Source organism: Petromyzon marinus, chromosome 69 (assembly GCF_048934315.1).
Source record: "Petromyzon marinus isolate PM22_M1 ecotype Great Lakes invasive population chromosome 69, UKy_Petmar_22M1.pri1.0, whole genome shotgun sequence".
NCBI lineage: Eukaryota > Metazoa > Chordata > Hyperoartia > Petromyzontiformes > Petromyzontidae > Petromyzon > Petromyzon marinus.
The window spans coordinates 7,503,155-7,524,319 of record NC_133735.1 but is presented as its reverse complement, the minus strand read 5'-3'; the positions used below and the strand labels follow the sequence as shown (position 1 = coordinate 7,524,319).

The 21,165-nt window shown below is 53.9% G+C and overlaps 1 protein-coding gene across 1 annotated transcript in view; it reads right to left on the bottom strand.

Annotated features, from left to right (window-relative positions):
* The window catches only part of LOC116937891 (uncharacterized), a 29,184-nt gene extending 18,491 nt beyond the window's left edge, over positions 1-10,693 (bottom strand). The window contains exons 1-4 of the mRNA XM_076055059.1: positions 10,541-10,693; positions 5,851-6,040; positions 4,869-4,976; positions 755-806 (exon numbers count right to left, since the gene is read on the bottom strand). Coding sequence (XP_075911174.1) covers positions 755-806; positions 4,869-4,976; positions 5,851-6,040; positions 10,541-10,675 — 485 coding nt within the window. The 5' untranslated portion in view covers positions 10,676-10,693. The remainder of the gene's footprint in view (positions 1-754; positions 807-4,868; positions 4,977-5,850; positions 6,041-10,540) is intronic.
* Positions 10,694-21,165: the final 10,472 nt, after the last annotated feature.

Here is a 21,165-nt window from a genome sequence, read left to right as displayed (position 1 = left end):
TTGTTGTGTGTTGTTGTTGTGTGTTGTTGTTGGTGTGTGTTGTTGTGTTGTTGTTGTGTTGTTGTGTGTTGTTGTGTGTTGTTGTTGTGTGTTGTTGTGTTGTTGTTGTGTTGTTGTTGTGTTGTTGTTGTTGTGTTGTTGTGTGTTGTTGTTGTGTTGTTGTGTTGTTGTTGTGTTGTTGTGTGTTGTTGTTGTGTGTTGTGTGTTGTTGTGTGTGTTGTTGTGTGTTGTTGTGTGTTGTTGTTGTGTGTTGTTGTGTGTTGTTGTTGTGTGTTGTTGTTGTGTGTTGTTGTTGTGTGTTGTTGTTGTTGTGTTGTTGTTGTGTGTTGTTGTTGTGTGTTGTTGTTGTTGTGTGTTGTTGTTGTTGTGTGTTGTTGTTGTGTTGTTGTGTGTGTTGTTGTGTGTTGTTGTTGTGTTGTTGTTGTGTTGTTGTTGTTGTGTTGTTGTGTGTTGTTGTTGTGTTGTTGTTGTGTTGTTGTTGTGTTGTTGTGTGTTGTTGTTGTGTGTTGTGTGTTGTTGTGTGTTGTTGTTGTGTGTTGTTGTGTGTTGTTGTTGTGTGTTGTTGTGTGTTGTTGTTGTGTGTTGTTGTTGTGTGTTGTTGTTGTGTGTTGTTGTTGTTGTGTTGTTGTTGTGTGTTGTTGTTGTGTGTTGTTGTTGTTGTGTGTTGTTGTTGTTGTGTGTTGTTGTTGTGTTGTTGTTGTGTGTTGTTGTGTGTGTGTTGTTGTGTTGTTGTTGTGTTGTTGTTGTTGTTTACCTTTTATCTGAGTCACCGTCCTTGTTGCTGCGCATTGTCACGAGCCTCACATCTACAAGGACGGAGGGGGGTGGAGGGGTGGAGCAGGGGGGGGGTGGTGCAAGAATAACAGAAGCTACTCCCGTCGTCGTCACCCACCCACCACACCCCACACCCACCCACCCACCACACCCACCACACCCACCACACCCACCACACCCACCACACCCACCACACCCACCACACCCACCCACCCACCACACCCACCCACCACACCCACCCACCCACCACACCCACCACACCCTACCACACCACACCCACCGCACCCACCACACACACCCTACCCCACCCCACCGCGCCCCTAGGTCGACTCAACCTCAAACGAGTCACCTGGTGCGGTGGTGTGCGGCGAAAAAAACCCCATCACCGCTGGGGGAGACAAAGGCGGCCGGGCGTGGCACGGGCCACCCACCCCCTGGGTGTGCCGTGCCGGCCTTTGTAGGCGCTGCTCGCAAACAGCACTTGCCCCTGCAGCCTGTCCAGGCCTGTACAAGGCGGGGGATCTTTGCCTTTGTGTGTTGAACTTTTTTCGCACCATACGTAGACCGACCGTGCTCATCATGGGTTGACTGCTGTGCCAGGCTAGGTGCAGGAGGTGGGTTGACTGCTGTGCCAGGCTAGGTGCAGGAGGTGGGTTGACTGCTGTGCCAGGCTAGGTGCAGGAGGTCACTTGACAGACCCAGCAGGTGCCATGGGCTGACTGCTGTGCCAGGCTAGGTGCAGGAAGAGGAGGAGGAGGTCACGTGACAGACCCAGCAGGTGCTGTGAGTTGACTGCTGTGCCAGGCTAGGTGCAGGAGGTCACGGGACAGACCCAGCAGGTGCCATGGGTTGACTGCTGTGCCAGGCTAGGTGCAGGAGGAGGAGGTCACGTGACAGACCCAGCAGGTGCCATGGGTTGACTGCCGTGCCAGGCTAGGTGCAGGAGGAGGTCACGGGACAGACCCAGCAGGTGCCATGGGTTGACTGCTGTGCCAGGCTAGGTGCAGGAGGTCACGGGACAGACCCAGCAGGTCCCATGGGCTGACTGCTGTGCCAGGCTAGGTGCAGGAGGAGGAGGTCACATGACAGACTCGACTGGGGGTGGCTGTGCCAACTCGTTGCGTTTTATCCGACCCGGCGCTCTGCTCGTTGTTGCGAGCGTCCTTCACGAGCCTCCACCTCCTCCTCCTCCTCCACCTCCTCCCCCACCTCCTCCACCACCTCCTCCTTGCACATCCTCCTCCTCCACCACCTCCTCTTCCACCTCCATCTCCTCCTCCACCACCACCACCTCCTCTACCTCCTCCACCACCTCCATCTCCTCCTCAACCACGTTATGTATGCTGATGACTTGGTAATAGCTGCTCAGTCAGAGGAGGAGTTGGAGACGCTGCTGCTGAGACTGGAGTGTGCCACTAAGAGATGGGGCCTTACCATCAGCCCCACCAAAACTAAGCACCTGCCTGGGTATTTTGTACCATCGGACACTCCACCCCCACAACTCCCAATCGGTGATGGGGCAGTTGTGGAGAGAATGGAGAGTTTCCCATACCTGGGCAGTGTGCTTATGACTGGCTCCAGTTTAACAGCAGAGGTCTCACTCCGAATCAGTCGAGCGGCAATATCTTTTCATCGGTTGCGTAACGCTGTGTGGAAGCTACCTGGTCTGTCGCTCCGCACTAAGCTTCAGGTCTTCTCGGCCACGGTCATTCCCTCCCTTCTCTACGCTTGCGAAACGTGGACCCCCCTAATGGAACATCTTCGCCGGTTAGAAACATTTAGGCTGACCTGCCTACGATCCATCCTGGGTTTAACCAGACTGGATTGTGTGAGGAGCTCACAAATCCTTGAAAGATCTGGGCAGGGTCCCATCGGTGAGCTCCTCCGGCAGGCAAGGCTGCGATGGCTGGGTCATGTAGCCCGCATGCCCAGCCACCGCATGCCGAAACAGCTTTTGTTTGGCCGGATTGAGGGGGCTAAGCGGGCGCGGCACGGGCTAGAGAAGAGATGGAGTGATGTGGTACAGGAGGACATGGAGCTGAGTGGACTTGCCGATGACTGGTACCAGCGGTGTCAAGATCGGCCTCTGTGGAGGAGGCTCGTGAAGGATGCTACTGGGCAGTTGGAGGCAGTCGCCCTCCAACAACAACGGAGGGCGGAGGAGCGACGCTCACAACAGCGAGCGGAGCGCCGGGTGGCTAAAGCACAGCAGGTTGGCACAGTAGGGGGCACAGGTGGTGCATCAGCCAGTCATCTCAGTCAGTCGACCCGTGGCACCTGGGTCTGCCCCGTGACCTCCTGCCAGCGGGCGTTCGACACTTCACGTGGCCTCAGGGTGCACATAGCCTGGCACAAGCGTCGTGGTGACGTCACCGCCACTTAGTGGCGAATGGCGGTTGTTGTTGTTGTTGTAGTGTGTGTGTGTAGTGTGTGTGTAGTGTGTGTAGTGTGAGTGTGTAGTGTGTGCGTGTAGTGTGAGTGTGTAGTGTGTGCGTGTAGTGTGAGTGTGTAGTGTGTGTGTGTAGTGTGTGTGTGTAGTGTGTGTGTGTAGTGTGTGTATAGTGTGAGCGTTTAGTGTGAGTGTAGTGTGTGTGTGTGTAGTGTGAGCGTGTAGTGTGTGTGCAGTGTGTGTGTGTGTAGTGTGTGTGTAGTGTGTGTGTGTAGTGTGAGCGTGTAGTGTGTGTGTAGTGTGTGTGTGTGTAGTGTGAGCGTGTAGTGTGAGTGTAGTGTGTGTGTGTAGTGTGAGTGTGTAGTGTGTGTGTGTAGTGTGAGTGTAGTGTGTGTGTGTAGTGTCTGTGTAGTGTGTGTGTGTAGTGTGAGCGTGTAGTGTGTGTGTAGTGTGTGTGTGCGTGTAGTGTGTGTGTAGTGTGAGTGTGTAGTGTGTGTGCGTAGTGTGTGTGCGTAGTGTGAGTGTAGTGTGAGCGCGTAGTGTGTGTGAGCGTGTGTGTGTAGTGTGTGTGTGCGTAGTGTGTAGTGTGAGCGTAGTGTGCAGTGTGTGTGTGTGCGTAGTTTGTAGTGTGGGCGTAGTGTGTAGTGTGTGTAGTGTGTGTAGTGTGTGTGTGCGTAGTGTGTGTGTGTGTGCGTAGTGTGTGTGCGTAGTGTGTAGTGTGTAGTGTATGTGTGCGCGTGTAGTGTGTAGTGTGTGTGTGCGTAGTGTGTAGTGTGTGTGTGTGCGTAGTGTGTGTGCGTAGTGTGTAGTGTGTGTGTGCGTAGTGGGTGTGTAGTGTCTGTAGTGTGTGTGTGTAGTGTGTGTGTGCGTAGTGTGTAGTGTGTGTGTGGTGTGTGTGTGTAGTGTGTGTAGTGTGTGTGTGTAGTGTGTGCGTAGTGTGTGTGTGTAGTGTGTGTGTGTAGTGTGTGCGTAGCGTGTAGTGTGTGTGTAGTGTGTGTGTGTAGTGTGTGTGTGTGCGCGTAGCGTGTAGTGTGTGTGTAGTGTGTGTGTGTAGTGTGTGTAGTGTGTGTAGTGTGTGTGTGTAGTGTGTGTGTAGTGTGTGTGTGTAGTGTGTGCGTAGTGTGTGTGTGTAGTGTGTGTGTGTAGTGTGTGCGTAGCGTGTAGTGTGTGTGTAGTGTGTGCGTAGTGTGTGTGTGCGCGTAGCGTGTGTGTGTAGTGTGTGTGTAGTGTGCGTAGTGTGTAGTGTGTGTGTGTGTGCGTAGTGTGTAGTGTGTAGTGTGTGTATGTAGTGTGTGTGTAGTGTGTGTGTGTAGTGTGTGTGTGTGTAGTGTGTGTGTAGTGTGTGAGCGTGTAGTGTGAGTGTAGTGTGTGTGTAGTGTGTGTGCGCGTAGCGTGTAGTGTGTGTGTGCGCGTGTAGTGTGTGTGTAGTGTGTGTGTAGTGTGTGTGTGTGCGCGTAGCGTGTAGTGTGTGTGTAGTGTGTGTGTGTAGTGTGTGCGTAGTGTGTGTGTGTAGTGTGTGTAGTGTGTGTGTGTAGTGTGTGCGTAGTGTGTGTGTGCGCGTAGCGTGTGTGTGTAGTGTGTGTGTAGTGTGCGTAGTGTGTAGTGTGTGTGTCTGCGCGTAGTGTGTAGTGTGTGTGTAGCGTGTAGTGTGTAGTGTGTGTGTAGTGAGTAGTGTGTAGCGTGTAGTGTGTGTGTCCCCGCGTACCCATCTTGCAGCTGTAGAATTCTTTCCCGGAGAGGGCGGCGATGGCACTGTGAGCATCCTTTTCATTGACGAACTGCACGAACGCGAACCCATTGAACGTGGCCAGAGCTGCACACAGGACGCAAGGCACCGCCGTCGTCAGCGTCACACGACAATCACCATCATCATCATCATCAGCACCACCACCATCATCATCATCACAATCGGCACCGTCACCACCATCATCATGACAATAGCCACCATCATCCTCATCATCATCATAAGCACCATCGCCACGATTACCACCAACATCATCAGCGCCATCGCCACGATTACCACCAACATCATCACGATCAGCACCATCACCACCACCATCACCATCAGCATGATCACCACGACGATCATCACAATCAGCACCATCACCATCATAATCAGCACCATCACCAAGATTACCACAATCACCATCATCATCATCAGCACCATCATAAGTGTATCGTAGCGTAGTGTAGTGTATAGTAGTGTATAGTGTAGTATTTAGTAGTGTAGTGTATAGTAGTGTAGTGTATAGTAGTGTAGTGTATAGTAGAGTGCATTGTGTATTGTAGTGTATAGTAGTGTAGTGTATAGTAGTGTAGTGTATAGTAGTGTAGTGTATAGTGAAGTGTATAGTAGTGTAGTGTATAGTGTAGTGTGTAGTGTATAGTGTAGTGTATAGTAGTGTATAGTGTAGTGTATAGTAGTGTATAGTGTAGTGTATAGTAGTATGTAGTAGTGTATAGTGTAGTGTATAGTATAGTGTAGTGTATAATGTAGTGTATAGTAGTGTGTAGTAGTGTATAGTAGTGTATAGTGTAGTGTATAGTGTAGTGTAGATAGCATCTCAAAGCACCGCGCTGTGCGGTGACCGTCGACGGCCGAGCCAAAAATCCACCCCCCCCACCACCCCCCCACCACCCACCCCCCCACCACCCACCCCACCACCACCCACCCCACCACTTCTCACCGTCTAGCGGGCCGAAGTTCTCAAACAGCTGCCTGAGCAGGTCCAGGTATTGCCCCAGGTGGCCCAGCTTCTTGAGGCCCACGAAGACACGACGCTTCATGTCCTCGGGCGCGGTGCTGTCCGTGCGGTTGCTGAGGACTCGCCGGCCGACGTTGCCCTGCGTCGAGGCGCTGGCCATCGTGGGTGGGCCCTGTCCGCCCACGGGAGGTTTCGAAAGATTTCGGAGAGAGGGGAGAGCGGTGGGGCGGAGGTCGCGGCGGCGAGCTTCTTTGACACGCGCGTGTTGGGTCTGTTGTGCGGCGAGTCTGTGGGTCTCTGTGTGGCGAGTCTGTGGGTCTCTGTGTGGTGAGTCTGTGGGTCTCCGTGTGGTGAGTCTGTGGGTCTGTGTGAGTATTCTGTGGGTCTGTGTGAGTAGTCTGTGGGTCTCTGTGCGGTGAGTCTGTGGGTCTCTGTGTGGTGAGTCTGTGGGTCTCTGTGTGGTGAGTCTGTGGGTCTCTGTGTGGCGAGTCTGTGGGTCTCTGTGTGGTGAGTCTGTGGGTCTCTGTGTGAGTAGTCTATGGGTCTCTGTGTGAGTAGTCTATGGGTCTCTGTGTGAGTAGTCTATGGGTCTCTTGTGGTGAGTCTGTGGGTCTCTGTGCGAGTAGCCTATGGGTCTCTTGTGGTGAGTCTGTGGGTCTCTGTGTGGTGAGTCTGTGTGAGTAGTCTGTGGGTCTCTATGTGAGTAGTCTGTGGGTCTCTGTGTGAGTAGTCTATGGGTCTCTGTGTGAGCAGTCTACAGGTCTCTGTGTGAGTCGTCTATGGGTCTGTGTGGTGAGTTTGTGGGTCTCTGTGTGGTGAGTCTGTGGGTCTCTGTGTGGTGAGTCTGTGGGTCTCTGTGCGGTGAGTCTGTGGGTCTCTGTGTGGTGAGTCTGTGGGTCTCTGTGTGGTGAGTCTGTGGGTCACTGTGTGAGTAGTCTGTGGGTCTGTGTGAGTAGTCTGTGGGTCTCTGTGTGGTGAGTCTGTGGGTCTTTGTGTGGTGAGTCTGTGGGTCTGTGTGAGTAGTCTGTGGGTCTGTGTGAGTAGTCTGTGGGTCTCTGTGTGGCGAGTCTGTGGGTCTCTGTGTGGTGAGTCTGTGGGTCTCTGTGTGGTGAGTCTGTGGGTCTTTGTGTGGTGAGTGTGTGGGTCTCTGTGTGGTGAGTCTGTGGGTCGTTGTGTGGTGAGTCTGTGGGTCTGTGTGAGTAGTCTGTGGGTCTGTGTGAGTAGTCTGTGGGTCTCTGTGTGGTGAGACTGTGGGTCTCTGTGTGGTGAGTCTGTGGGTCGTTGTGTGGTGAGTCTGTGGGTCTGTGTGAGTAGTCTGTGGGTCTGTGTGAGTAGTCTGTGGGTCTCTGTGTGGTGAGTCTGTGGGTCTCTGTGTGGTATGTGGGTCTCTGTGTGAGTCGTCTATGAGTCTATGTGTGGTGAGTCTGTGGGTCTGTGTGAGTAGTCTGTGGATCTCTGTGTGGTGAGTCTGTGGGTCTGTGTGAGTAGTCTGTGGGTCTCTGTGTGGTGAGTCTGTGGGTCTTCGTGCGGTGAGTCTGTGGGTCTTTGTGTGGTGAGTCTGTGGGTCTTTGTGTAGTGAGTCTGTGGGTCTCTGTGTGAGTAGTCTGTGGGTCTCTGTGTGGTGAGTCTGTGGGTCTCTGTGTGGCGAGTCTGTGGGTCTTTGTGTGGTGAGCCTGTGGGTCTCTGTGTGAGTAGTCTGTGGGTCTGTGTGAGTAGTCTGTGGGTCTCTGTGCGGCGAGTCTGTGGGTCTGTGTGAGTAGTCTGTGGGTCTGTGTGAGTAGTCTGTGGGACTCTGTGTGGTGAGTCTGTGGGTCTTTGTGTGGTGAGTCTGTGGGTCTCTGTGCGGTGAGTCTGTGGGTCTCTGTGTGGTGAGTCTGTGGGTCTCTGTGGGTCTCTGTGTGGTGAGTCTGTGGGTCTCTGTGTGGTGAGTCTGTGGGTCTCTGTGTGGTGAGTCTGTGGGTCTCTGTGTGGTGAGTCTATGGGTCTCTGTGTGGTGAGTCTGTGGGTCTCTGTGTGGCGAGTCTGTGGGTCTCTGTGTGGTGAGTCTGTGGGTCTCTGTGTGAGTAGTCTATGGGTCTCTGTGTGAGTAGTCTATGGGTCTCTTGTGGTGAGTCTGTGGGTCTCTGTGCGAGTAGTCTATGGGTCTATTGTGGTGAGTCTGTGGGTCTCTGTGTGGTGAGTCTGTGTGAGTAGTCTGTGGGTCTCTGTGTGAGTAGTCTACAGGTCTCTGTGTGAGTCGTCTATGGGTCTGTGTGGTGAGTTTGTGGGTCTCTGTGTGGTGAGTCTGTGGGTCTCTGTGTGGTGAGTCTGTGGGTCTTTGTGTGGTGAGTCTGTGGGTCTTTGTGGGGTGAGTCTGTGGGTCTCTGTGCGGCGAGTCTGTGGGTCTCTGTGTGGTGAGTCTGTGGGTCTCTGTGTGGTGAGTCTGTGGGTCTCTGTGTGGTGAGTCTGTGGGTCTCTGTGTGAGTCGTCTATGAGTCTATGTGTGGTGAGTCTGTGGGTCTGTGTGAGTAGTCTGTGGGTCTCTGTGTGGTGAGTCTGTGGGTCTTCGTGCGGTGAGTCTGTGGGTCTTTGTGTAGTGAGTCTGTGGGTCTCTGTGTGAGTAGTCTGTGGGTCTTTGTGTGGTGAGTCTGTGGGTCTTTGTGTAGTGAGTCTGTGGGTCTGTGTGAGTAGTCTGTGGGTCTCTGTGTAGTGAGACTGTGGGTCTCTGTGTGGTGAGTCTGTGGGTCTCTGTGTGAGTAGTCTATGGGTCTTCGTGCGGTGAGTCTGTGGGTCTCTGATGGAGTAGTCTATGGGTCTCTGTGTGGCGAGTCTGTGGGTCTCTGTGTGAGTAGTCTATGGGTCTCTGTGTGAGTAGTCTATGGGTCTCTGTGTGGCGAGTCTGTGGGTCTCTGTGTGAGTCGTCTATGGGTCTTTGTGTGGCGAGTCTGTGGGTCTCTGTGTGGTGAGTCTGTGGGTCTGTGTGGCGAGTCTGTGGGTCTCTGTGTGGCGAGTCTGTGGGTCTCTGTGTGGTGAGTCTGTGGGTCTCTGTGTGGTGAGTCTGTGGGTCTTTGTGGGGTGAGTCTGTGGGTCTTTGTGGGGTGAGTCTGTGGGTCTCTGTGTGAGTCGTCTATGGGTCTCTGTGTGGTGAGTCTGTGGGTCTCTGTGTGGTGAGTCTGTGGGTCTGTGTGGCGAGTCTGTGGGTCTCTGTGTGGCGAGTCTGTGGGTCTCTGTGTGGTGAGTCTGTGGGTCTCTGTGTGGTGAGTCTGTGGGTCTCTGTGTGGTGAGTCTGTGGGTCTGTGTGTGAGTAGTCTGTGGGTCTCTGTGCGGTGAGTCTGTGGGTCTCTGTGCGGTGAGTCTGTGGGTCTCTGTGTGGTGAGTCTGTGGGTCTCTGTGTGGTGAGTCTGTGGGTCTTTGTGGGGTGAGTCTGTGGGTCTCTGTGTGGTGAGTCTGTGGGTCTCTGTGTGAGTAGTCTATGGGTCTCTGTGTGAGTAGTCTATGGGTCTCTTGCGGTGAGTCTGTGGGTCTCTGTGCGAGTAGTCTATGGGTCTCTTGTGGTGAGTCTGTGGGCCTCTGTGTGGTGAGTCTGTGTGAGTAGTCTGTGGGTCTCTATGTGAGTAGTCTGTGGGTCTCTGTGTGAGTAGTCTATGGGTCTCTGTGTGAGCAGTCTACAGGTCTCTGTGTGAGTCGTCTATGGGTCTGTGTGGTGAGTCTGTGGGTCTCTGTGTGGTGAGTCTGTGGGGCTCTGTGTGGTGAGTGTGTGGGTCTCTGTGTGGTGAGTCTGTGGGTCTTTGTGGGGTGAGTCTGTGGGTCTCTGTGTGGTGAGTCTGTGGGTCTTTGTGGGGTGAGTCTGTGGGTCTTTGTGTGAGTCGTCTATGGGTCTCTGTGTGGTGAGTCTGTGGGTCTTCGTGCGTGAGTCTGTGGGTCTCTGTGTGAGTAGTCTATTGGTCTCTGTGTGAGTAGTCTATGGGTCTCTGTGTGAGTAGTCTATGGGTCTCTGTGTGAGTAGTCTATGGGTCTCTTGTGGTGAGTCTGTGGGTCTCTGTGCGAGTAGTCTATGGGTCTCTTGTGGTGAGTCTGTGGGTCTCTGTGTGGTGAGTCTGTGTGAGTAGTTTGTGGGTCTCTATGTGAGTAGTCTGTGGGTCTCTGTGTGAGTAGTCTATGGGTCTCTGTGTGAGCAGTCTACAGGTCTCTGTGTGAGTCGTCTATGAGTCTATGTGTGGTGAGTCTGTGGGTCTCTGTGTGAGTAGTCTGTGGTCTCTGTGTGGTGAGTCTGTGGGTCTTTGTATGGTGAGTCTGTGGGTCTGTGAGTAGTCTGTGGGTCTCTGTGTGGTGAGTCTGTGGGTCTCTGTGAGTAGTCTGTGGGTAATCGGTTGCGTGTTAGAGAGTAAATCCACTGCACACACATTAACAATACGTTACCGACGGTAAACAACATCGGCAAAGATTGGTGAAGCGGTGTAAACAAAAAGGAAGACATTGAGGAAAGAGAGGGGGAGGGGTGTGGAGATGAGGCAGCCCAGCGGCCGAGGTCGCGCCAAACACGGCACCCTTTCCAGGCAAGCCGTAGGCGTCGGTGCTACGGACTAGGCCGCACGTAGGGTCACATTCTCGATTTAACAATAATGCATTTAAAAAAAAAAACAGAATTCTATTGAGACTTTCGCTCCGTACGTGTTGAGATTTTGCGTTTTACCTGCGCGGGGAAGTCCGGGGTTCGCACAAATATCGACACGCGCGCAACAACAAAAAAACGCCGAAAAAAATGAAAATGACGGCCTTTCAAAACTTCCGTTCGCGCTGCTGCTGCTGCTGTGGCGCTTGTGCGCATGCGCGGGGGGCTGGCCAACCACCACAAAGACAAAGATCCCCTGTGTAGCCTTCACAGACTGTAGGGGCAAGTGCTGTTAGCGAGCACCTATTAAGGCCGGTAACGGTACACGAGGGGGTTGGGTGGCCAGCACCACGCCCGGCCGCCTTTGTCTCTCCCTAGTGGCGATGTTTACTACGACACACCGCACCAGGTAACTAATTTGAGGCTGAGTCGACCTAGGGGAAGGCCCAGGACCCGGTTCAGATAATCGTCACTGGTGGTGTTGGCCGTGAGCGGGAATCGAACCCGGGTCGCCAGGTTCATAGCGCAGCGTAGCGCTAACCGCTCCAACCACCACAACCACCACAACCACAACCACCCACCACAACCACTCATCCACCACCACAACCACTCATCCACCACCACAACCACCCACTACCACCACAACCACCCACTACCACCACAACCGCTCACCCACCACCACAACCACCCACCACCACAACCACCCACCACTCATCCACCACCACAACCACTCATCCACCACCACAACCACCCACTACCACCACAACCACCATCCACCACCACTCATCCACCACCCACCACCACCACTCATCCACCACCACAACCACTCATCCACCACCACAACCACCCGCCACCACAACCACCCACTACCACCACAACCACCATCCACCACCACAACCACCACCACCACAACCACCCACCACCACCCACCACCACCACAACCACCACCCACCACCACCCACCACCACAACCACCCACCATCCACTACCACAACCACCCACCCACCACCACTCATCCACCACCACCCACCACCACAACCATCCACGACAACCACCACCACAACCACCCACCACAACCACTACTCATCCACCCACCACAACCACCCACTACCACCACAACCACCCGCTAACACCACAACCACCCACCACCACAACCACCCACCACCATCCACCACAACAAGCACCAATCCACCACCCGTATAGCCACCACAACCAGCACAACTACACACCACAACCACCACAACCACCCACCACAACCACCCACCACCACCCACCACCACCACAACCACCACCCACCACCACCCACCACCACAACCACCCACCATCCACTACCACAACCACCCACCCACCACCACTCATCCACCACCACCCACCACCACAACCATCCACGACAACCACCACCACAACCACCCACCACAACCACTACTCATCCACCCACCACAACCACCCACTACCACCACAACCACCCGCTAACACCACAACCACCCACCACCACAACCACCCACCACCATCCACCACAACAAGCACCAATCCACCACCCGTATAGCCACCACAACCAGCACAACTACACACCACAACCACCACAACCACCCACCACAACCACCCACCACCACTCATCCACCACCACAACCAACCACCACAACCACCACAACCACCCACCACAACCACCCATCACCACTCATCCACCACCACAACCACCACAACCATCCACCACCACCACCCACCCACCACCACTCATCCACCACTACCCACCACCACAACCATCCACCACAACCACAACCACCGACCACAACCACTACTCATCCACCCACCACCACAACCACCCACCACCACAAACACCACAACCACCCACCACAACCACCCACCACAACCACCACAACCACCCGCCACCACAACCACCCACCACCATCCACCACAACAAGCACCAATCCACCACCCGTATAGCCACCACAACCACCACAACTACACACCACAACCACCACAACCACCCACCACAACCACCCACCACCACTCATCCACCACCACAACCAACCACCACAACCACCACAACCACCCACCACAACCACCCATCACCACTCATCCACCACCACAACCACCACAACCATCCACCACCACCACCCACCCACCACCACTCATCCACCACTACCCACCACCACAACCATCCACCACAACCACAACCACCGACCACAACCACTACTCATCCACCCACCACCACAACCACCCACCACCACAAACACCACAACCACCCACCACAACCACCCACCACAACCACCACAACCACCCGCCACCACAACCACCCACCACCATCCACCACAACAAGCACCAATCCACCACCCGTATAGCCACCACAACCACCACAACTACACACCACAACCACCACAACTACACACCACAACCACCACAACTACACACCACAACCACCCACCACCACTCATCCACCACCACAACCACCCACCACAACCACCCACCACAACCATCACAACCACCACAACTCCACTCCACCACCAGCCACCACAACCACCACCACCCACCACAACCACCACCACAACCACCCACCAAAACGCACCCCCCCCCACCACCACCCCCCCCCACCACCACCACACCCCCCCCACCACTACCACCACCCCCCCCCCCCCCCACCATCACCACACCCCCCCCCACCACTACCCCCTTAGACCCCCCCCATCCCCCCGCACTCTCATGCAACGCCATTGGGCAGCAAGCGGTGACGCCCTCGACCAAACTCGACGTCTCATTGGTCGCCTTCGGAGGCGATTCAAAATTTGGCGCCAAAACAATCCTCGGGGGAGGGGACAGGTTGTAGCCGCCATCTTGCTATAGTAATGTAGTTTATAGTAATGTAGTGTATAGTGTAGTATATAGTAGTGTAGTGTATAGTAGTGTAGTGTATAGTGTAGTATATAGTAGTGTACTGTATAGTAGTGTAGTATATAGTGTAGTGTATAGTAGTGTAGTGTATAGTGTAGTGTATAGTAGTGTAGTGTATAGTAGTGTAGTGTATAGTGTAGTGTATAGTAATGCAGTGTATAGTGTAGTAAATAGTAGTGTAGTGTATAGTAGTCTAGTGTTTAGTAGTGTAGTGTATAGTGTAGTATATAGTAGTGTATAGTGTAGTGTATAGTGTAGTGTATAGTAGTGTAGTGTTTAGTAGTGTAGTGTATAGTTGTGTTGTGTATAGTAGTGTAGTGTATAGTGTAGTATATAGTAGTGTAGTTTATAGTAGTGTAGTGTATAGTAATGTAGTGTATAGTGTAGTGTATGGTAGTGTAGTGTATAGTAGTGTAGTTTAAAGTGTAGTGTATAGTAGTGTATAGTATTTTAGTGTATAGTGTATAGTGTAGTGTATAGTGTAGTGTATAGGAGTGTATAGTGCAGTGTGTAATAGTGTATAGTGCAGTGTATAGTGTAGTATATAGTGTAGAGTATAATAGTGCAGTGTATAGTGTAGTGTATAGTGCAGTGTATACTAGTGTAGTATATAGTGTAGTCGTGTAGTATATAGTGTAGTGTATAGTAGTGTAGTGTATAGTGTAGTGTATAGTAGTGTAGTGTATAGTAGTGTAGTATATAATAGTGTAGTGTATAGTAGTCTAGTATATAGTGTAGTGTATAATAGTGTATAGTGTAGTGTATAGTATAGTGTATAGTAGTGTAGTGTATAATAGTGCAGTGTATAGTGTAGTGTATAATAGTGTAGTGTATCGTAGTGTAGTGTATAGTAGTGTAGTGTATAGTGTAGTGTATAATAGTGCAGTGTATAATAGTGTAGTGTATAGTAGTGTAGTGTATAATAGTGTAGTGTATAGTGCAGTGTATAGTAGTGTAGTATATAGTGTAGTGTATAATAGTGCAGTGTATAGTGTAGCGTATCGTGCAGTGTATAGTCGTGTGGTATATAGTGTAGTGTATAATAGTGCAGTGTATAGTGTAGTGTATAATAGTGCAGTTTATCGTAGTTTAGTGGATTTATAAAGGGGGCACGGGGCGACCAATGGGGTCTTAATCGGCCTGTAAGATGTTCGGGCACTGATTAGCGGTTAACAAGGAACGACTTCCTGGTGGTCGTTACCCACACTTCACCATGTCACTTCGACATATCACTTCACCATGTCACATGGTTGTTGTTGTTGTTATTGTGCGACTTGCATCAAGCTGGGATTTTATTTTTTTTGCACACAGCGTTGCAATACGGCGTTTTCCTTCTGGAAGATTTGCTGGTCCATCCAGGGTGTTGCTTATTCCTTGGTTCTCTCGGCAAAGTCACGTCGAAGGGAAATAACAAAGCAGCAAAAATCAAACGCACTAAAATTCTCACGACGGTTTCGACCGCAACACAAGCAGTCATCTTCAGGCGTGAAAACCCACGGCAGGAAGATCGGGAAAAGAGTAAAATTTTCCTGCCGTGGTTCTGTCACACCTGAAGATGATTGCTCGCGTTGCCAGTGAAACGTCGTCAGAATTCAATTGCCTCATTTTTACGTGTAAACCACTGCACACCTGATGACGATTGCTTGCGTTGCAATTGCAACGCCCGTCATCAGGTGTGAAAACCACAGCAAGGAAATTTGAAAAAAGCGGCGTTTTTTGTTGTTGTTGTAACGTTAGCACCACGGAGGGCGATTTAACAGTTTGTTCAGATGGACGAGTCCGCCGCGCGTTCAGAATTTTATTGCTTCATATATTTGCATCATTTCATTGTTTCCCTTCCAAGCGACTTTACCGAAAGAACCAAGAATAGGAAGCATCGCTGGAGCCACGAAAGCTTCAGATCGAAATCCCAGGATGTTTCCGTCGCGCGTCGTCGCTTCAAGATGCCTCTCCATTCACATTCTCCTTGTTGCGGTTGCACCGCCCGACGACTCAAGAGCCCCGCGGCTCACAGGGCTATCGCCGTGAACATGTGGCACCACAGATCAGACGCGGGCAAAGTCCGGTGCGGCCCGTTGGGCTTCTTAATCCCGCCCGCCGACCTTGTCCAAACGGTGGCTTAGTGCGGCCTGGAAGCGTATTATTAAATAATACGCATTACAATTCCTTGCAGGGGAAACACATGCTAATTAACGGATTTACTAATGTAGCATATAATCGCAATAACACACATTACAACTCATTACTAATCCGCAACTCATTACTAGTCATAACCATTGACTGATTACCAATCGATTATATAATTACAATACCCCCCCCCCCCTCCTCCGCCTCAAATCACTGCACCTGAAATGAGTTGAATGATGACGTCACCCTGCCACTCTATTTAAGACCGGGAGCAAGCGAGGGCTTTACCATTCTGGCGAATTGCCCGATGATGCTGGATGTATTTACCAGCGAAACATCACAGTACTACTCAAACTGTAAATGTTGTGGATTCACTCTTCAACACACCAGTGTGGAGCTAAAGTGGTGAACTATTTGTCTTTTGTCAACGTGACACTTTTTTTGCTGATTGGCCGTGTCGGGTGGTGGAGGGTTACGACACATTTATAAATAACGCGATCTAACCCAAAAACCTTTATTACGAATAATATTGGTCGCGAAAGCCTGCTACGTGTTAAATCGTCCAAATATTATGATTATTATTAAACACATTTTTACCTTTCTCCTGCAATGCCCCCATTTCCCCATTAGATGGCGCACTTTGACCGGGAGTTACGACACGTTTTTATATCGTTCGTGTTCGTGCAATTTGTTAAATCGCCTCGCAAATAAACGCTTTGCTACCTGTTAAAGGCCAAACCCTTTCACGTAATGATTTTTTAACACGCCATTTATACTTAGTCTGTTCCTGGCCCGGCCCCTCTTGTCAAATTTTTGTACCCACTGTGGCCCGCGGATCAGGATTCCCAGACAGCTAAGCCCCTTGGTGCCCCCAACGAGGGGGGGGTCTAGGATCCCTCGCAGCCCCACCCCTCAATGGGCAAGGGGCATAAAAGGGGACCTCCCCAGCCAATCGGGGACCGCTTGAAGACCGAAGCCGAAGACCGGCAGCTAGACAGGACCCTGGACCCCCTCGACCCGCTGCCCTTGGCAGGGCCGGGACGCTGTGTGGGCCGGTGGTGGGAGTCTGTGCCGGTGGTGGGACTCTGGGCAGGTGTTGGGACTCTGGGCCGGTGGTGGGAGTCTGTGCCGGTGGTGGGACTCTGGGCCGGTGGTGGGACTCTGGGACTCCCGGTGGTGGGACTCTGGGACTCCCGGTGGTGGGACTCTGGGCCGGTGGTGGGACTCTGGGCCGGTGGTGGGAGTCTGTGCCGGTGGTGGGACTCTAGGCCGGTGGTGGGAGTCTGGGCCGGTGGTGGGACTCTGGGCCGGTGGTGGGAGTCTGGGCCGGTGGTGGGACTCTGGGCCGGTGGTGGGAGTCTGGGCCGGTGGTGGGAGTCTGGGCCAGTGGTGGGACTCTGGGCCGGTGGTGGGACTCTGGGCCAGTGGTGGGACTCTGGGACTCCCGGTGGTGGGACTCTGGGCCGGTGGTGGGACTCTGGGCCGGTGGTGGGACTCTGGGCCGGTGGTGGGACTCTGGGCCGGTGGTGGGACTCTGGGCCGGTGGTGGGACTCTGGGCCGGTGGTGGGAGTCTGGGCGGGTGGTGGGACTCTGGGCCGGTGGTGGGGCTCTGGGCCGGTGGTGGGACTCTGGGCCGGTGGTGGGAGTCTGGGCCGGTGGTGGGACTCTAGGCCGGTGGTGGGACTCTGGGACTCCCGGTGGTGGGACTCTGGGCCGGTGGTGGGAGTCTGGGCCGGTGGTGAGACTCTGGGCCGGTGGTGGGAGTCTGTGCCGGTGGTGGGACTCTGGGCCGGTGGTGGGAGTCTGGGACTCCCACCACCGGGAGTCTGGGACTCCCGGTGGTGGGACTCTTGTGCCGATAGTGGGACTCTTGTGCCGGTGGTGGGGCTCTGGGCCCGTGGTGGGACTCTTGTGCCGGTGGTGGGAGTCTGGGCCGGTGGTGGGAGTCTGGGCAGGTGGTGGGGCTCTGGGCCGGTGGTGGGACTCTGGGCCGGTGGTGGGAGTCTGTGCCGGTGGTGGGACTCTGGGCCGGTGGTGGGAGTCTGGGCAGGTGGTGGGACTCTGGGACTCCCGGTGGTGGGGCTCTGGGCCGGTGGTGGGACTCTGGGCCGGTGGTGGGACTCTGGGCCTGTGGTGGGAGTCTGGGACTCCCACCACCGGGAGTCTGGGACTCCCGGTGATGGGGCTCTGTGCCGGTGGTGGGACTCTGGGACGGTGGTGGGGCTCTGGGCCGGTGGTGGGACTCTTGTGCCGGTGGTGGGACTCTTGTGCCGGTGGTGGGACTCTGGGCTTGTGGTGGGAGTCTGGGCCGGTGGTGGGAGTCTGGGCCGGTGGTGGGACTCTGGGACTCCCGGTGGTGGGACTCTGGGCTGGTGGTGGGACTCTGGGCCGGTGGTGGGACTCTGGGACTCCCGGTGGTGGGACTCTGGGCCGGTGGTGGGACTCTGGGACTCCCGGTGGTGGGGCTCTGTGCCGGTGGTGGGACTCTGGGCCGGTGGTGGTACTCTGGGACTTCCGGCCCCGCGCCCTTACAAGGGCGCGGGGCCGAGGAAGCCAGAGGTCTGGACCCGCACCTTGGCTGGGTTGGGGTCAGGGGTCGCCTCCCCTAGGCTAATTATAGCAGAGGACCCCAGAGCGTTGGCAGTGTCACGGCACGCTAGCGGTAGGCTGTGTCTCTAGGCTGTAAGAGTGTATCAGGACTGTTGGGAGTGCAGTATTGTAATAAAGAAGTTGCCTATCCGAAGTGTCTCCGGAAACCCACCATACATATATAAAAAAAACGGCAAAGTTGTGATCGTTGTGTGCGTCTGTTCAAAATTCGAGATTTGAAGCTTTCGTGACTTCAAGGATCCATGCTCTTTCGTTCTATCCCTTTGTCAAAGCGTTTTGCTTCCTCCCACACAGCTTAAAGGACGCGACCTGGATCTTGGCTGTCTTCACCCCAACGCTGTCCTCGTGACAGCACGGTCCCTTCACCTGATGAAGGCCACACTCACTTGTGTTGTGGCCGAAACGTCGTGATTTTTCGTGTTATTTCATTTTGTTTACCTACGCGACTTTACCGAATAGAACCAAAGAGGCTGTTCAAAATGTTTAGCGTACTTCCCGGCATACAACAAACTTGAAATTTGGCCGTGTGGGTTACTTTCCAGACTGTACACCATGCAAACATTATAGAAATACTTTTTTTTTGCGGGGGGTGCGGGAGCTCAATAATGCATTTATTTTATGCACGGCAAGTGAGCTGTGACGTCACATCTGTCACGTGACCCGCGCATGTGGAAGCGCAACGCATTGTAGTGTAGTGGTTAGCGCGCTGTCTGTGTATCTGTCTGTGTGTGTGTCTGTGTATCTGTGTTTATCTATGTGTATGTGTGTATCTGTGTGTGTATCTGTCTGTGGGTGTGTATCTGTGTGTGTCTGTCTGTGTGTGTGTATACGTGGGTATGTGTATCTGTGTGTGTGTATCTGTGTGTCTGTGTGTGTGTATCTGTGTGTATACGTGGGTGTGTGTATCTGTGTGTGTATCTGTGTGTATACGTGGGTGTGTGTATCTGTGTGTGTGTCTGTGTGTGTATCTGTGTATCTGTGTGTGTATACGTGGGTGTGTGTATCTGTGTGTCTCTGTGTGTGTGTGTGTATCTGTGTGTGTGTGTATCTGTGTGTGTGTATACGTGGGTGTGTATCTGTGTGTATCTGTGTCTCTGTGTGAGTGTCTGTGTGTGTATCTGTGTGTGTGTATCTGTGTATCTGTGTGTGCATACGTGGGTGTGTGTATCTGTGTGTGTGTATACGTGGGTGTGTATCTGTGTGTGTATCTGTGTGTCTCTGTGTGAGTGTCTGTGTGTGTATCTGTGTGTGTGTATCTGTGTGTGTGTATACGTGGGTGTGTGTATCTGTGTGTGTATCTGTGTGTGTCTCTGTGTGTATCTGTGTGTGTGTGTATCTGTGTGTATCTGTGTGTGTATCTGTCTCTGTGTATCTGTGTGTATCTGTATGTGTGTATCTGTGTGTATCTGTATGTGTGTATCTGTGTGTGTGTACCTGTGTGTGTGGGGTGGGGGGGAGCGGTAGCGTAGCGGTTAGCGCTACGCCGCGCTACGAACCCGGCCACCCGGGTTCCAATTCCCGCTCGCGGCCACCACCGGCGACGATTACTTGAACCCGGTCCTGGGCCTCCCCTAGGTCGGCTCGGCCTCAAACGAGTAACCGGGGAGGCAAAGGCGGCCGGGGCGAAGCCAGGTACCAAAGCTAGTGCCTAACAAATGAAAACTTGCAACTCGAAACCCACCCACTCACGACCGTTGGCTATGAACTGTGGTGGCGGTGGTGTCCATTGCCGGCGTTGGTACCTGCTACGTACCGCTAAAAAACGCTGACCCCCCCCCCCCCCCAAGACAAAAACACGACGAATAAATCCCACACAGCTCACGGCAACGGTGATTCGCTGTCGTCCACTTTATTAACAATTCGCCTGGGACGACGCATATCGAGTGCGACGTTCGGTCAGAGCTGCGGGCGGAGCGGGCGGAGGCCGGAAGATTCTCTACGACTCTCCGTGGGTCTCTACGAGTCTCTGCGAGTCTCCGTGAGTCTCTACAAGTCTCTCTGAGTCTCCGTGGGTCTCTATGAGTCTCTACGAGTCTCTACGAGTCTCCGTGGGTGTCTACGAGTCTCTACGAGTCTCCGTGGGTGTCTACGAGTCTCTGCGACTCTCCGCGAGTCTCCCCGAGTCTCTGCGAGTCTCCGTGGGTCTCTATGAGTCTCTACGAGTCTCCGTGGGTCTCTACGAGTCTCTAGGAGTCTCTATGAGTCTCTACGAGTCTCTAGGAGTCTCTGCGAGTCTCCGTGGGTCTCTATGAGTCTCTACGAGTCTCCGTGGGTCTCTACGAGTCTCTAGGAGTCTCTAGGAGTCTCTAGGAGTCTCTACGAGTCTCTAGGAGTCTCTACGAGTCTCTACGAGTCTCTACGAGTCTCTACGAGTCTCTAGGAGTCTCTACGAGTCTCCGTGGGTGTCTACGAGTCTCTGCGACTCTCCGCGAGTCTCCCGAGTCTCTGCGAGTCTCTGCGAGTCTCCGTGGGTCTCTATGAGTCTCTACGAGTCTCCGTGGGTCTCTACGAGTCTCTAGGAGTCTCTACGAGTCTCTATGAGTCTCTACAAGTCTCCGACTCCGCCCGTCGCCTGACGAAGCCGGTTGCAACTTGCGAGGCGGAACGTCGTCCTCGGAGATTCGCGAATCCGCCGCAGCGGATTCGCCCTCGCAACGCGCGAACCGTGCTGCCGGCCAATCGGCGCGCTCCGTTCGCGTGAACGCACCGATTGGCTGTGCCGGGGGGGGGGGGGGCGGTGGCGGTGGCGGTGCCTGAACCGCACGCGATCCAACCCACGGACGCAAAATCCCCGACACGCACGCGTGGGCGGGTGGGCGGGCGGGCGCTAGCTTCGCCGCTAGGCTGCAACAACGTCAAGCGCCGCCGCAGGGGCTGCCGGCCACCGTTCAGCGAGGGTACGGAGGGGCCGCCCCGCAAGCGCTACGGCCAGAGGAGGAGGAGGAGGCCACCAGGGTCCGCTGCACCGGTACTGGGGCCCACCCGCCCACCCCCCCCCCCTTCCCCTCTGCGTGCCGCGGCGGTGTGCGGCCGGTAAACATCGCCGCTGGGGGAGAAGGCAAAGGCGGCCGGGCGCACCC